General features: G+C 50.9%; 1 protein-coding gene across 1 annotated transcript; it reads right to left on the bottom strand.

Moving 5' to 3' along the window:
- Positions 1 to 6139: 6139 nt before the first annotated feature.
- On the bottom strand, positions 6140 to 13121 carry LOC102261338. The gene is made up of 5 exons (XM_005879841.2): positions 12985 to 13121; positions 11681 to 11762; positions 9990 to 10154; positions 9019 to 9150; positions 6140 to 6401 (listed from the first exon to the last, which is right to left on the bottom strand). The coding sequence occupies exons 2-5, from the start codon at positions 11760 to 11762 to the stop codon at positions 6265 to 6267; spliced, it is 516 nt and encodes a 171-aa protein (XP_005879903.1). The 5' UTR covers positions 12985 to 13121; the 3' UTR covers positions 6140 to 6264.
- Positions 13122 to 16251: the final 3130 nt, after the last annotated feature.

A 16251-nucleotide genomic window follows, 5' to 3' on the forward strand; every position in this document is an offset into this window, starting at 1 on the left:
CTGCTCACCCCCAAATGCGCCCCCTGCTGGCCTGATCACCCCCAACTGCCCTCCCCTCCTGGCCTGATCGCCTCTAGTCCCATTCCTGGGTCTGTGGGGCAACCCAGGATGCCAAGCCTTCTTGCCCGCTCTCAGGCTGGCTCTGTGGCTCCAGCCAGCACCGCCATCTTTGTCGCATCAATTTGCATATTCCCTCCTTATTGGCTGTGGGCACCGCCATCTTTATCGCAAAGTGATGGTTAATTTGCATATTACTCTTTTATTAGATAGGTTTTTTTTATTTCAGAGAGGGAAAGGGGGAGAGAGAGAGAAATATCAATGATGAGAGAGAATCATTAATTGGCTGCCTCCTGAACCCCCCACAATGGGGATTGAGCCCACAGCCAGGGCATGAGCCCTGACCAGGAATCAAACCATGACCTCCTGGTTCAAAGGTCAACACTCAACCATTGAGCCATGCCTGCCGGGCTGCATTCCTTTTTTGTTTTGTTTTTTTTTACTGATTTGTCAGATCGGGTTTGTTGTTTTTTTTTAAACATATTAGAGAAATCAACCCTTTATCTCTCATACATATAAATACCTTTGAGTTCCTTATTTGTCTTTGGAATTTCTTCCTCTGGTTTTTACAGAAAATTCTAATATTCAAGATATTTTGACCCAAACGTTTTGGCCTCATAGATGTGTTTATCAAAAGACTATTTTGACTGGGTTTTGAACCCAGTAATTTTTATCAGAATTACACTATTCTAATACATCAAGACAGAGTTTTCTTGAGCAAGCTGCATGAAGACAATTTCTTTGATCAGTTATTTTATGCCAATGTTAAAATCTTTCTAATGTTTCCTATTTTAAATTTAGTCTTACAAAGTAATTTTTTCATGACAATCACATGGTTTCATGGAGTAAGTGCTACCAGGACTATTTTGTTCTTTTCTCAGTCATTTTTAGTTCACATCTGATTCACCAGTTTCCTGCCATTGTGCGTCATCTACTCTGTTCATTATCTTCAATTGGTCCAATTTTTTCCAGGTCACATTTGATTATCTAAATGTCAGATTTTCATTCTGTTTGAATTTTAGCCAATTTCCAACTTAACATGGTCAGTTTTAGTTTCTGCCAACTTGATTTTGTGTTGGTTATTTCTACACCTCTGTGGTAGGGTGTATTCTTTACTCATAATTCTGCTTTCCTCCCCACACTCTCCATTTGCACTTGGATGGAGGACATTTTTTTGCCCATCGATGTTGGGCTTGCCTGTGGGTGGCAGCCTATATATTCCAAAGATGACCACAATGCTTCCATGTCATAGCATCTCACATCTTATGTTGTGACCTTGATGTTTTCCCATCAAGTGGGGAGGTCTCTGTGCTCTCCCTCTTGCATCTGAATGGAACTTTGTGAGTGCCTTGACAACAGAGTTTAGCAGAAGTGACGCTATGTGTCTTCTAAGGCTAGGCCATAAAAAATGCAATACACTTCCCTCTTGCTCTCTTGGAACCAACCCACCACGCTTTGAGGGAGCCCAACTAGCCCACACAGAAAGACCACCTGAGGATGCTACAAAGAGGTGTTCTGGTTGACAGCCCCAAATGAGGTCCCAGCTGACAGCCAGCATCAACCACCAGATGTGAATTAAAATACCACTAGAAGATTGTGGCCACAGCCTTTGAGCATTTCCAGCTGAGGCTCCAGACATTCTAGAGCAGAATCAAGCAGTTCCCATCATGCTCTGCCTGAATTCCGGACCTACAGAATTGGTAGGCATAATGTAATGGTTGTTTTATGCCTGTAGTTTTGGGGTGGTTTTTACCAACAGTCACAGAACACCATGACACTTGCTTTGGCCAGTAGAATGTGGTGCTGGTTCTGTGTGCTAGTTCTGAGGTTGGGCTTTAAGAGCATCATGTCGCCCTAGCCGGTTTGGCTCAGTGGATAGAGCGTTGGCCTGTGGACTGAAAGGTCCTGGGTTCGATTCCGGTCAAGGGCACATGCCTGGGCTGTGGAGTCAACCCCCAGTAGGGGGCATGCAGGAGGCAGCCAATCACTGATTCTCTCTCATCATTGATGTTTCTATCTCTCTCTTCCTCTCTCTTCTTTTCTGAAATCATTAAAAATATTTTTAAAAAGAGCATCATGTGTCCCCACTGTCTCTCTGGCCCCTCAGGAGTCTCTGACTCCTACCATGAGAAGAACATGCCCTCGATGCAGGTCCCAGAACAAGGAAACGAATGGAAAATCCTCAACCCAATTGTTATGGGCTGAAATGTGGCCCCTACAAATTCTTTTCTGACATCATTAAAAATATTTTTAAAAAGAGCATCATGTGTGCCCACTGTCTCTCTGCCCACTCAGGAGTCTCTGACTCCTACCATGAGGAGAACATGCCCTAGATGCCTGCCGGTCCCAGAACAAGGAAACGAATGGAATAATCCTCAATCCAATTGTTATGGGCTGAAATGTGGCCCCTACAAATTCATGTGTTGAAGTCCTAATCCCTCATCCTTCAGAATGTGACCCTATTTGAAGAGAGGACCTTTAAAGCGGTGATGAAGTTAAAATGAGGTCATTAGGGAAGGTCCTAGCCCACTCTGACAGGTGTCCTTGTAAGAAGAGGAAATCTGGATGCAGCAAGACACCAGGGATATGCACACACAGAGGAACCATGTGAGGATCAAGCCAGGGAGAGAAGTATCAGAAGGAACCAACCTTGCCAACACTTGATCTTAGACTTCTAACCTCCAGAATTGTGAGAAAATGTATTTCTGTTGTTTAAGCCACCGAATCTGTGGTATTTGTTATGGCAGCTGGAGCACACAGAAATACCAACCCACAGACTGGAACTAAACCTGCAGATCCCAGCAGAGCCTCAGCCAACCCACACCACAGGCCCAAGAAAGATAAACAGAAATGCTCAAAGTTGTAAACCACCAAGCTTTGGGTTGTTTGTTACACAACATTATTGGCTGGGGGGAGGGAGGGGATTGACTTAGTACAACATCTAATTTTACCCTGGGCCAGTTTTGACAATTTTCTTTGTTGCTCACAACATGACTCCTTGGCAATTTATTAATCTAAACAAATTTTACTGCCTGCATATTTCAACATTTTAAGTTATGTCAAAACTGCTCCTGCTGCTAGCAAAGCATCAGGGTCTGGGTCAAAATATACTACCGGGCATTTCCATAGTTCTTACCTCATTAGCTTCCGACTGGCTGTCCCACCCAACAGGCTAGGAAACCTGGAGGTCAAGGCTCCTGTGTGCTTCCCATTTGGGTCCCCAGCATCTCTTGTGCTAAGATAGTGACTAATTAATGAATCCCTCGTGCATGCGAGAGCCTAGGACCGAGGCAGCTGCTTCTCTCAGATAAAAATTAAATGGATGTCAAAGGCTCCCCATATTCTGGCCTCAACAGACTCCCCTAGCTTCCCTGCTTTCTCCCGACTTGTCCCTTCAGTAGAGGCAGCAGAGACCCCAAAGCCCTGTATGATCTCCTACTTTCCTATCGCCCCTGGTCCACCTCTACCTTCCCCTCTGACAGCCCTGTGGCTCCCTGTATTTCCTCCGTCATGCATGGTCCTCACTACCACAGGGCTTTTGCACATGTTTTTTTCCTGACTCGAATGCTGTCCCACCACCTGTTTCATCTAGCTTACACCCAGTCATTTTTCATCTCTCAGGTCTGAGGACACTTCCTCAGGGAAGTCCTCCCTTACTGCTCCAGATTGAGTCAAGTTCCCCCAGCCCCTGTTGGTAAGTCCAAACACCATGTGCCTCCCTTTTTTAACACTTATTTGTGCTATACTTTATTAGGTTGTCTGTCTGATCAATGCTGAGTCCCCATTGCAGACTTTCAGATTCATGAGCACTGGAATAAGGTCTCATTCACTCTGTCCCCAGAGCCTGGTACATAGTAGAGGCACCATAAATATTTGTTGGCTGAATGAATACAGGGTGGGCAAAAGTAGGTTTACAGTTATGAGTACCTGAAACAGAGTTTATTCTTGTAATATTATTTATTGTATTATTTTCCATATGAACAACTGTAAGCCTACTTTTGCCCCACTGTGTATTGTTGTCACAACTGCTCTTCTAGATCCCTCCATTGGCATCTAGGGTGTCCGTGGAGGTGTGCTGCTCAGATCTCTCTCCGAGAGAACCTGTGAGGTTCTGCTGCAGCCTTTTCGCTGAGGCCACGGTCCCCTGGGCTGCTCCCAGCCAAGGACCGAGCACAGTGGGCTCCTCTAATGGGCCTTTTGTCCCTCTGGGTCTCCCCATTGGCCACGACTTTCTCAGATTTGCTGCTCTAGTCAATTTATTGCCTCTCAACTCCAAATTCACCCTTTAGGATAAACTCTGAGCATTGCCTCCTTTACAGGGAGATGCTAAACTCTGCCAGCAGAGGGTGCTGGAGGGGACACGTCTGGAAGAACGGCTGGGCTTGGCTTTCTGGTTCTGGGGTGTGTGTGTGTGTGTGTGTGTGTGTGTGTGTGTGTGTTCTTGCTCCTGCTGTGTGGTTGGTCAGCAGTGTGTGAGGACATCTGGTGGTGATCTGCCGCAGCCATGAGTCCAGTCTATCAGCCACCTTGCAGCCCCCACACCTGGGGGCCATCTTCTTGCTGCCCTCCTAACGCAGGTAGACATCACACACTCTTGGCCTCACATCTACAAAGGTGCCCAAATTCCCCCACCCACCAGCCTCAGCACCCTTGGGCCTCTGAGGACTTCTAACTGTCTTTGCCCAATGACCATGGACCAGCTGGGGCCTAGCCAACCCAGCTCAGTTCTGTGCCAACTGGTAGGCTTCAACCACACCTTCTCCAATGAGGTCTGAACCCCAGTTTGGGAAGGCACCCCCCTTCCAAATCTGTCCTTCTTGGGCATGCTCCCTAGGATACTCTTTAAAGTTATTATCTTTATATCTTTATAGCTATTCTCTTGTGTAAACTTAATAGGCCTTTAAACAGCCTCTATTAAATTACTGTCTCCTGGTTGGACTTAGATACAATGCACAGAAGTCCAAGGCGTTTCCTACCCAATCCTCCCTCCCCCCTTCCCTCCTTCCACAGCGGTCAGGCCTGATCACAGTCCAAAGCAGCGGTTCTCAACCTGTGGGTCGCGACCCCTTTGGGGGTCAAACGACCCTTTCACAGGGGTCGTCTAAGACCATCGGAAAACACATATATAATTACATATTGTTTACAGTAGCAAAATTACAGTTATGAAGTAGCAACGAAAATAATTTTATGGTTGGGGGTCACCACAACATGAGGAACTGTATTAAAGGGTCGCGGCATTAGGAAGGTTGAGAATCACTGGTCTAAAGGGTCTCACCACCCCTCCCCCTTCTCCCTGTCTCCTTTATCCTTCACATGGGGGAACCCTCAACAAATCTCCGACATCTTTCATTCTTCCTTGGCATTGGCTTCTCAGAAGATGCAGACTGATACCACTTCCCATCACACTTAGAATAAACTCCCATGAGGCTTTTATCATCTGCTTGCTAACCCAAGGCCAGCCCCCTCCCGCCCCGCCCCTGCCCCCCCAACACACACCTTCCTGCTGCTCTCCAAGTCATTCTACTCTAGTCGCCGTGGGTGGCCTCCTTGCAGTTCCACAAACACACAAACCAGAATCCCACCTCAGTCTTTGCTCTTGCTGCTCTGTCTTTGATACAAGGCTTGTTTCCTCATTTCATTCAGACCTTCACCCACAATCCCCAATCGCCCTTTAACTCCCCCTCTATCCTACTTTGTTTGGTTTATTTATAGCCCTTAAAACCAGGTCACCTGTTATATATTTACTTACTTACTTTTCTGTCTCCCCCTGTAAAGAAACGTCTCCTCCATTGAGGCCAGAGACTGTCCACTGCCGCATCCCCAAGGCCTGGATTAGTAAAGGAGTGTCCTTGCCTTTGCTCAAGCCATTCCCTCCCCCTGGAATGCTTTCCCTCTCCTGCCTGTTTTCCTAATTCCTGCAAGACTCAGCCCTCGCCTCTACTCCTCCAGGAAGTCCTCCCTGGCAAGCTGGGCTCTGAGCCCCGGGAGAGTGCTTGTTCTTGCCCCTTGGCCACTGTACTGCCTGATGTTAGGTATAAGTAGGCTTTGTGGCAGATAAAGACTGAGGTGGCGATGAAAGGCAGAAGAGAAGAGGCCAGCTTTATTGGGGTGAAAGAGAGGGGAGGGAGTGCTCCATAGGCTCCGGGCCAGGGGAGAGCTGCGGAGGGGGTGGGGGGGGGGGGGTTAGCCTGGGACTGGGATGCAGTGTCACTTCTTCCACTCCTTCTTCTCATAGTCCCACCGGGAGGCCAGGCCTTGCACAGGGTTGCCCTTCATGTCCAGGATGCGCTGGAGCTGCTTGGCCTTCCACTCATCCGTCAAGGTGATGGGCTTCTCAGGGAACACTGCAGGAAGGAAGGCACGGGGTAGGGACAGGGCCGCCCTCTCCCTCTGAGCCAGGGTCCCAGGGACAGGGGTAGGGTGGCCTGCATGGAGGCGCTCCCGCCACCCTGTCCGTCTCCCCATCAGACTTCCTAAGCTGCACTCCACAGACTTCTGTGTTCTGACCCCAACTCTGCCTTCGATTCGCTGTGGGAACTGGGTCAAGGTCCTTCCCCTTCTGAGCCTCAGTTTCTTCGCCTGCTGTGTGGCCCAATGGAACGGGAGCACTGGTCTGAAGTCTGTCTGTATTCAAATCCTAGATCTACCACTCTCTTGCTGTGTGACTTTGAACAAGTCACTTTATCTCTCTGAGCCTCAGTTTCCTTATCTGTCAAAACCAGGTCCTGTCCACTAGGGGTGTGGGGATTAAAGGAGTTACTATTTATAAAATGATTTGCATAACGTGGTAGCTACTCTAACCCTAATTACTCAGTTTGCTCCCACTGATTGGGAGGAATCCAGGAGGAGATGGTTTCTTTTCCTTCCTGAAGGGGGTTGGGAGTAGGAGGTAGGATAGAGGCGTTCACTTTAAAAACCAGGGGAGGCCCAGCCGGGTAGCTTGGTTGGTTGGACATCATCCTCGTGAAAACCAAAAGGTTGTGGGTTTGATCCCTGTGGGATCGAGGTTTCTCTCTCTCCCTCTCTCTCTCTCAAATCAATAAAATCATATCCTCAGGTGAGGGTTTAAAAAAAAATCTGGTGAGGACAATACTTAACCCAAAGGCGGAAGCACCCATGGGGCATTTTAGGTGCCTTCACGAGTGGAGCAGGGAAGGGCTGGGACCACAGCGTCCGTCACCACTCAAGTCTTACTTCACTTCCTGGTCCATCTGCCCCCGAGGCTGACTCAGCCTGCCTGCCTCCATCCCTGGTCCTTTATATCCCAGTGGGTGGGTGGGCAAGAAAGAAAAAATCTTTATGGGCACCTTTAAGTACCAAACATTGAGCTAGACTAGAATTTTTCCAAAGGTTCTCTCATTTCCTTCTTATGCCAGGTAGGCGTGCCCATCACACTTTTACAGTAGAAACAAGTGAGGCCACTAGCGGTCAACTGACTGCAGCTCTTCTTCAATATCCTCTCCCTTCTGCCAGAGCCGTGCTTCTCAACCCCGCGTGAGCATCAGAGTCACCTGGAGGGCTGTGCAAACACCGACTGCTGGCTCCACCGTCAGGGTCTGACTCAGGAGATCCAGAGTGGGGCTGGGAATTTGTTTTCTAACAAGTTCCCAAGTGAAGCTATTGGTCCAGGAACCACACTTTGAGAATCACCCTTTTATAGTAATAAATGGTCAGCTGGGTATAGGACAACCCTGCTAAAGACTACACTTCCCAGTTTGCTTTGTGGCTAGATATGGTCATATGATCATTTCTAGTGAATAGAATGTGAGCAGAAGTGGTGTGTGCAACTTCTGGACCTTAAAAATGAGTGCCTCCTCCCTTCTCCTCTTCTTTACTGGAATGTAGGCTAATGGCTGGAGCAGGAGTAGCCATCTTTTTTTTTTTTAATATATTTTTATTGATTTCAGAGAGGAAGGGAGAGGGAGAAAGAGATAGAAACATCAATGATGAGAGAGAATCACTTACTGGCTGCCTCCTGCACACGCCCCACTGGGGATCGAGCCTGCAACCCAGGCATGTGCCCTTTGCTGGAATCAAACCTGGGACCCTTCAGTCCACAGGCTGACGCTCTATCCACTGAGCCAAACCAGCTGGGGCTAGGAGTGGCCATCTTGTACGTCAAGAAGAAAGCTACATGTTCAGGATGGCAGAGCAACAAGGCACAAGCCTGACATTGTGGAGTCCCCATACTTCCTATGGCCTTTTTGTGAGACAAGAGCAAGGCCTTTATTTTGTTTAAGCTCGAGTATGTTGGGGGCTCTGTCACAGCAGCTGAAACAATGTACTGAAAAATTCATGTTTGCCCGGCCAGCATGGCTCAGTGGTTGAGCATCAACCTATGGACCAGGAGGTCACGGTTCAATTCCCAGTCAGGGCATATGCCCCTGTTGCGGGCTCTATCCCTGGGGGGGGGGGGGGGGGTGCATGCAGAAAGCAGCCGATCAATGATTCTTTCTCATCATAGATGTATCTATATTCCTTCTTCTCTGAAGCCAATAAAAATATATTTTTTAAAAAAACAAGAAAAATTCATGCTTAATAACAGCCAACTGGAATGTGGCTTCCTCTGGATGGCCCTCCAGGATTCCTTCTCTCTCTCCTTTGGGTTCTCACAGATGCTTGAACACACCTCAACCTAGCCACGTATCCAGCATTGCAGTAACAATATCACTCATAACTACAGCTGACCTACAGCTCTTCCTCATTCAAACCTCACAAGAGCCCTGAGATGTGGGCACTATTATTACCATTTTACAGATGGGGCAATTGAGGCCCAGAGAGGTAGAGTCCCTACATTCCCACTCAGACAGCTGTGCTCTGCCCTTCACCCTCCGCCTCTTTGGGGGACTTCTCAAAATCTTTAGATGAGTGCCAGCATAGTTCCCTTATAAGAGCTTGGCTGCTGGCTGTGGCCACAGGGCATGGCCCAGGGCAGCAGCCAGATGAGATGCTGCAACTCACCATAGACCCGCTGCCACCAAATAAGCAGAGCGGTGAATCCACAGAAGAAGAAGACACAGCCCATCACTGTCTTCCACTCATTGGAGCGACGATTCATCTCCGCGAAGGTCTCATGGAACCGGAGCCGGTACACTGAGGAAGCAGGTAAGGGAGGCGGGGTGGGGAGGGAGGGCCTCAGGTGCAGCCATCCCAATTGCCCCAAGCCAACTCTTGGTCTGGGGATCTCCCCCCTCCCCCTCCCTGCATCAGATGCTGTCCATCCAGCAAATTCTTATCAAGCATCTATTGTATGCAAAGCAGGACCAGGAACTGGTAGCCCAGGGCACTTCTGGTGGCCATAACTTAGAGTCACACATCCCCCCCCCTGCCCCTCAAGGTCAGGCCCCTGCTCCCCCATCCAGCTCACCTGCCTCTCTCTGCTCTGTCCCCTCACACTACTCACTCAGTGCTGCCAGAACCCTCCATGCTCTCCCGCCCCCCTATCTTTCCCCATGCTGTTCCCACTACCTAGCAGCACCCCCCTCCTCACCATTCAGGGCCAGCTGGAACGGGCCTTCCTCTGGATGGTCCTGGATGGCCCTCCAGGACACCATCTCTCTCTCTCTCTCTCTCTCTCTTAGGTCCTCACAAACACTTGAACACACCTCCCCCCAGCCACCATCCTGCATTACAGCTATCCGGGTTGGTGTCAGTCTCCCACTGGATGGGGAGCTCCCTGATGGCCGGAACCATCTGGGGGATTCACTCCTGTGTCCCCAGCATCCTCTAGCATCAGGCTATGCACAACAGTCGAGTGAATAAAAAGAATGAACAAATGAATGAAATTCTCCCCTTGGGTATGCATTCAGATGTTTGGGGGTTTCTGGCTGTTGTGGGTGGAGGCTCGCCCGTCCCACTGCTCCCTGATGGGCCCTTCTTTGCAAAGCCACCGCCAGCCCACTCTCCCCAGCCAGTCCCACCCGGAGACCTACAGGCCACCTTCTCGGCATGGCTCAGCTGGGTCCAGCTGCCCTTCTCCTTCTCCTTCAGGGCCCGCTGCTCCGCGTTGAGCTCTGTGCAGAAGGGCTCGTCTGGCATGGGGTAGGAGCGCTGGGCATGGTAATTGGTGTAGGGGGCAATCTTCCCCTTGCTGTGGGCTGTGGGTACAAGGAAGGAGCTGAGTTCAGGCTGCCCCTGGGACATTCCAGCACGAACCATAATATTAATAGAGAGAGTTGCATTTACTGAGCACTGACTGTGCCAGGAGCCATTCTAAGGCCTTCAGGTAAGTTGACTCATTTACTCCACATCACTCTGAGCCAGGTGATGCTGTGACCTCCATTTTACAGATGAAGCAACTGAGCAGCAAGTGACGCTAAAATTCACAGAACCAGGAGGACCAGGGCCAGGGCTGCAATTCAGCCCCCCTGGCTTCCAATCCTGTGTTCTCTGGGAGGATCCCCGGTAAAGAGGGCAAGTCCGGCAGAGACAATGGTGAGCAAAGGCTCATGAGAGAAACCTGAGCTGACAGGTGTGAAAGTGCTCTGCAAACTGCAAAACAATAGCCATATGCCTGTCTTTCTTTCTTTCTTTTTTCTTTCTTTCTTTCTTTCTTTCTTTCTTTCTTTCTTTCTTTCTTTCTTTCTTTCTTTCATAATCAATTTTTATTGATTTCAGAGAGGAAGAGAGAGAGAGATAGAAACATCAATGATGAGAGGGAGTCATTGATCAGCTGCCTCCTGCAGGAACCCTCCTGGGGATCGAGCCTGCAACCCGGGCATGTGCCCCTGATGGAATCAAACCTGGGACCCTTCAGTCCTCAGACCGACGCTCTATATACCTTTAATAGGGATCAGGGGCACGGCTTTGGAGTCAGTTTGGTGTGAAACTCAGTTCCTCCCCAGCCCAGCTCCACCCAGCCCCTTTACCTCACTGTGCTTCGCTGTCCTGGCACACAGCAGGTGTGCCATAAACGACACTGGTCAACAGAGAGGTTGGTTTACTGCTGGCCTCCATTCCTGGATGCTCTCCCTCATGGCTAAGCCCTCGAGGGCTCCACTCAAGTGTCCAGAAAAAAGGCCGGGCACTCGGAGAGTCTCAACAAAGCTACTTACCGTCACCAGAGAGGCCCACAGGACGGCATTGGAACTGCTTTGAGCAGGAGTCCTGGCTCTTTGAATATCTAGGCCTCTGGGCCACAGTTTGTTCATCTGAGAAATGGAGATAAGAGCACAGCCTCCACCTCACGTGGCTGTTGTGACGTCTAGATGTGTTAATCGGTATAAAATGTTTATCACAGCTAGGGGTACATAGTAAGGGCTCAATAAATGTTATTTGTTTATAAATAAGTAAACCAGTCAATCAGAAAGGCCCTCTGCTAGCTGGCTGCAGTCTCTCCCGCCTTCGGCATCTTCTGACGGGCACTGACACCCGGTCTGCCAAGGAGGTCCCAGGTTCTGTCAGCACCTCCACCTCAGGACACCAAGGCCGCCGGGGCCTCAGGTTTAGGGGTCAGGCCCTGAGGAAGCTTGGGGTGCAGGAGCCCCATTTCCTGGACCCAGGAGTGGGATTATGGGAAGTGGTTTTGGGTAGACCCAGCATGGAAGGGACAGAGCAGCCTGCAGACAGCACTCCTGCCCCTTGCCTTGGAGTTAGGCAAGGGAGGAGGGTGTCCAGGTCTTACCAGTGTCTCCTGGGTTGTGTATCCCTCGAATTCCAAGTCCTGGCTTCCTCAGCACCAACCTCCGGGCAGCTCTGAAGAACATCTGGGGGGTGTATGTGAATGAGCCCACACATTGCCCTCTGACCCTACCCCTTAGTGCAGCCGTGGGCAAACTACGGCCCACGGGCCAGATCCGGCCCGTTTGAAATGAATAAAACTAAAAAAAAAAAGACCGTACCCTTTTATGTAATGATGTTTACTTTGAATTTATATTAGTTCGCACAAACACTCCATCCATGCTTTTGTTCCGGCCCTCCGGTCCAGTTTAAGAACCCATCGTGGCCCTCGAGTCAAAAAGTTTGCCCATCCCTGCCTTAGTGCCTAGACAGAGAAGCCATTTTCACAGGTGTGTGGGGGGGGGGGGGGGGGGGGGGGGTTTCTAGTATTTCAACGTCTCCCTCAGGCCCCCGGCCCTTCTAATTTTGTCTTGTATCCCCATGGGGTAAATAGGGGTCCAAGACATTTGGAGCTCCCTCCTGGGACCTCAATTCCCCATCTGAGAAGTGGGAGGAGGCCTAATCCTTAAGGCAGGGTCTGAATAGTTTGGGGCTGGGGGCCTGGGTCCTACTTCCTGCCCCAGCGCAGCCTGGCCAGGTTGGGAAACCATCCTGGGTTGTTTGCCCCCCAAGAGACGGGGTGGGAGTCCAGGTAGGAGGAAGCAGGTCGCGGGCTGCCCCTCTTCCCTCAGGCCATCTGCCAACATCTCTGCCAGACAGTCGCCCCCCCCCCCCTTCCCTCCCTAATTGGCTGCCTACGTGCAGGAGAGCCTGCTCTGCTGCATCCAGTGGAGGAGGGGGACAGGATGAGCCCAACCCCCCATGGGGGGGGGGGTCTCAGGGACTGACATTCCATGGGGGTGGGGAGGGACTTTAGAGGAGGACAAGGACCAAAATGGGTCAGAGAGAGGAAAAGGAGCACACATCTGGAGAGGGTAAAGGGGCATCCACTTCTGAAAAGAGAAAGAGCCCCCCACATCTGGGGAGGGGGCACCCAATAATTATGAAGGAGTATACCATGTGTGGTAAGTGGGAGAGGGTCCCCCATTTGGGAAGGAAGGGCTCCCCATCAGTGTTAAGTGGGTGGGAGAGCCCCAGCGATGGGGAAAGGGAAGGAGTAATCTGCTTTTGGGGAAAGAGATGGCACCCCACATGCAAACAAAGGATAATTCCCCAGGAACCCCCTCCCCCTCTTCCATGGCAGGGACCCCATGGGGGAGTCTAAGTCGCATTCCCCACTCCTGAAGCCGGGGCTCTCCCCACTCTTACCTCCCAGCTCTGCTGCAGGAGAGACCCAGGTCTGCTGAGCGAGTAATGGAGAATGAGCTGCAGAGGGACCCGAGTTCAGACGCCCTCCCCTGGGCCCGCCCCAAGCCTTTCCCAAGGCCGCCCCTGCGTGGGAACGTGGGAACGTCCTGCCCCAGAGGGGCGTGGGAGCGCCCAGCTCACCTCCCTGAGGGCTCCGAGCCACAGCCTGGGGAGACGGACTGCAGAGTGTCTCCCGCCCATGGGAGTCCTGCCTCTAGAGACCTGAGACTGCAACCCAGGGCACAGCTGGCCGTGTGTCCTGGCTGACCCAGCCTCCAGTTGGGCAGTTCCAAGAGCTGGATCTCCCTGCCTCCACACCTTTGCTCATTGCTCTTCCTTCCACCTGGAATGCTCTCTTAGGGCCTTTGCAGACCCAAGTCAAATGCCAGCTTTCCAACCCAGACCCAATGCCTCCTCTCCAGGAAGCCCACAATTTTCTAAAATCTGGAAGCTGGCCTGTGGTGTACTATTTCACTCCCACACCCCCATCCCCAATGAGAGGTGAAAAAAGCCTCCCTGTGGGGTTCAAATCATAGTTGTGGCCTTCAACATGTGGCCTAACCTCTTGGAGTGCCTGTTTTCTTTTCTAAAAAAAAGATTTAATGATAGTTTCTACCTCACATGGCTGTTGTAAAGATTAAGTCAATAGAAAAGCATCAAACACATTTATTCAAGAACTAGAGGCCCAGTGCCCGAAATTTGTGCACTGGAGGGGGGGTCCCTCAGCCCGGCCTGCACCCTCTTGCAGTCCGGGACCCCTCACTCCTTACCGCCTGCCTGTTTGCTGCTCTTTAGTGCTGCCTCGGAGGCGGGAGAGGCTCCCGCCACTGCCACTCTGCTCGCCAGCCATGAGTCCAGCTTCTGGCTGAGCGGTGCTCCCCCTATGGGAGCGCACTGACCCCCAGGGGGCAGCTCCTGCATTGAGCGTCTGCCCCCTGGTGGTCAGTGCACATCATAGCGACTGGTCGTTCCACTGTAAGGGTCACTTAGGCTTTTTTAAAATTTATTTTTTTAATAAATTTTTTTCTTTATTGATTAAGGTATTACATATGTGTCTTTATCCCCCCATTGCCCCCCACCCCCCCAACTCATGCCCTCACCCCACCTGGTGTCTGTGTCCATTGGTTGGGCTTATATGCATGCATACAGGTCCTAGGCTTTTATTATATAGATTATTTATTAAGACCTATTGCCCTGACCCGTTTGGCTCAGTGGATAGAGCGTCGGCCTGCGGACTGAAGGGTCCCAGGTTCGATTCCGGTCAAGGGCATGTACCTTGGTTGCGGGAACATCCCCAGTGCGGGGTGTGCAGGAGGCAGCTGATCGATGTTTCTCTCTCATCGATATTTCTAACTCTCTATCCCTCTCCCTTCCTCTCTGTAAAATATCAATAAAAAAAATAATAATAAAAGACCTATTACAGCTGGCATTTATTATCTATTGTTTACCAGTTTAAGATATAGAGCCAAACAAAACCAAACACAATTTCTACCCTTATAGGGCTTACAGTCCAGTTCCAAGCAGAGAAAAAGACTTGTGCAAAGGCCCAAGAGCAGAAAAACACAGGTGTATTCAAAGAACAGAGAAAGTCAATCTTGGCCTGCATGTAATGGGCAAAGGGGACAGTTGGAGTGGGGTTGGACCACAAAGCAGGGCCTCAGAGGCCATGGTATGAATCTTAGATTTTATTTTATAAAGAAGGAAGGTCGCCCTAGCTGGTTTGGCTCAGTGGATAGAACGTCAGCCTGCAGACTGAAGGGTCCCAGGTTTGATTCCAGCCAAGGGCACATGCCCAGGTTTCGGGCTCCAGCCCCAGTAGGGGGTGTGCAAAAGGCTGTCAGTTGATGATTCTCTCTCATTATTGATGTGTCTGTCTCTCTCCCTCTCCCTTCCTCTCTGCAATCAATAAAAATCTATTTTAAAAAAAGAAGAAGAAGGAAGGTCACCAAAGGTAAGTAGGGGAGTGATATGGTTAAATGGAACAGAGCACGAGTTAAATAAATGTGTCCTGGGGTTGTTAGAACACTGAAGGTGGATGGGTCACTGCTCTGACCTGGGACCAGAGATTTCTAGGTCTCCCAGCTCTGGGCCCATGAGGTGTGCCCAGTGCTCCCCCATCCAGCAGGGTTTGTGTAGCCCAGTGAGGCCATAAGGACACACCCCAGCCAATGTCTGGAGGTAGGTGCTTCCTTCGTCCCCAGGGGGCAGATAAGCCTTCAAGAACAGGGACTCGGGAGGGTGATAGAGAAGCCCTCGAGTGGGCAGGGTGGATGAATCTCCATTCTGGACTTTAGCGGTAACAGACACAAAGCCTCTGAAGGCAGTGTGGGAATTGTGGGAAGTCCCTGAACCTCCAAAAGACCCCCAGCTCCCAGCACCAGCCTTCCTTACTCCTGGGAGCTGCTCCTCCCGCTTCTGCAGGACTAAGCGAATTACAGACCTCAGAGACACCCAAGAAGACCAGCCACTTGCCTCTTGGATGCTGACCAGTGTCCTGAAGAGGCGAGGGGAGACCCTTCTTCAGGCAACCTGGGGAGAGCTCGCCTTGAGTCTTGGCAAGGACAGGGGTGCTGGTTGCACTGGAGTGAGCGGCTCTACTGCTGCCCAGCTGAGCTGGTGGCCACATGGGCCGCAGTTTGCCCAGAGGGCCTCCCAAAGGAAGGCATTTGGGGATGCAGACCCTCTGTTCCGCCCTGCCCTCTCCCACCCGCGCCTCCTGGGAACTGCAGGCTGTCCAGACTGAGGATGTGGGGCGATGCTGTGATAAGGAACATCTGTTGGGGAAGCTGGCCCCAGGGCTGAGGGGGATGGGATGGAGGCAGGCTGGGTGGCTCAAGGTTGATCTAGGGTAGAACAACCGCCTGTGAGGCGATGGGGAGCAGGTTCTGGAGGTCCTGAACCTGGGAATTGTGTCTCTTATAAGGCAGGTCTCTCGGGGTTTCTGGGGCCAGTAACAGAAGTCTTCCCCGGAAATCTTGTTGGGCACAGAGGGGAGGGAGTTCCGATTGGGGCATTACAGGCCACTCACCGCTAAGGCTGGGATTGCGTAAATGGGAATGCAGACTGACACTGCAGAAAAAGAAGGGACAGTATGTGAGAGGAATCTGCCCCTCTCCCGCTGGTCCTGAGTGCGACCCTCCGGCTCCGGCTCACTTGATCAGATCCAGGGAGCCCCCTAGATTCTGCCCTTAAAGACCTCGGCCGCGGCCTCAGCATCCTGCCGGCACG

This window comes from Myotis brandtii, unplaced genomic scaffold (genome assembly GCF_000412655.1).
Source record: "Myotis brandtii unplaced genomic scaffold, ASM41265v1 scaffold61, whole genome shotgun sequence".
NCBI classification, from domain to species: domain Eukaryota; kingdom Metazoa; phylum Chordata; class Mammalia; order Chiroptera; family Vespertilionidae; genus Myotis; species Myotis brandtii.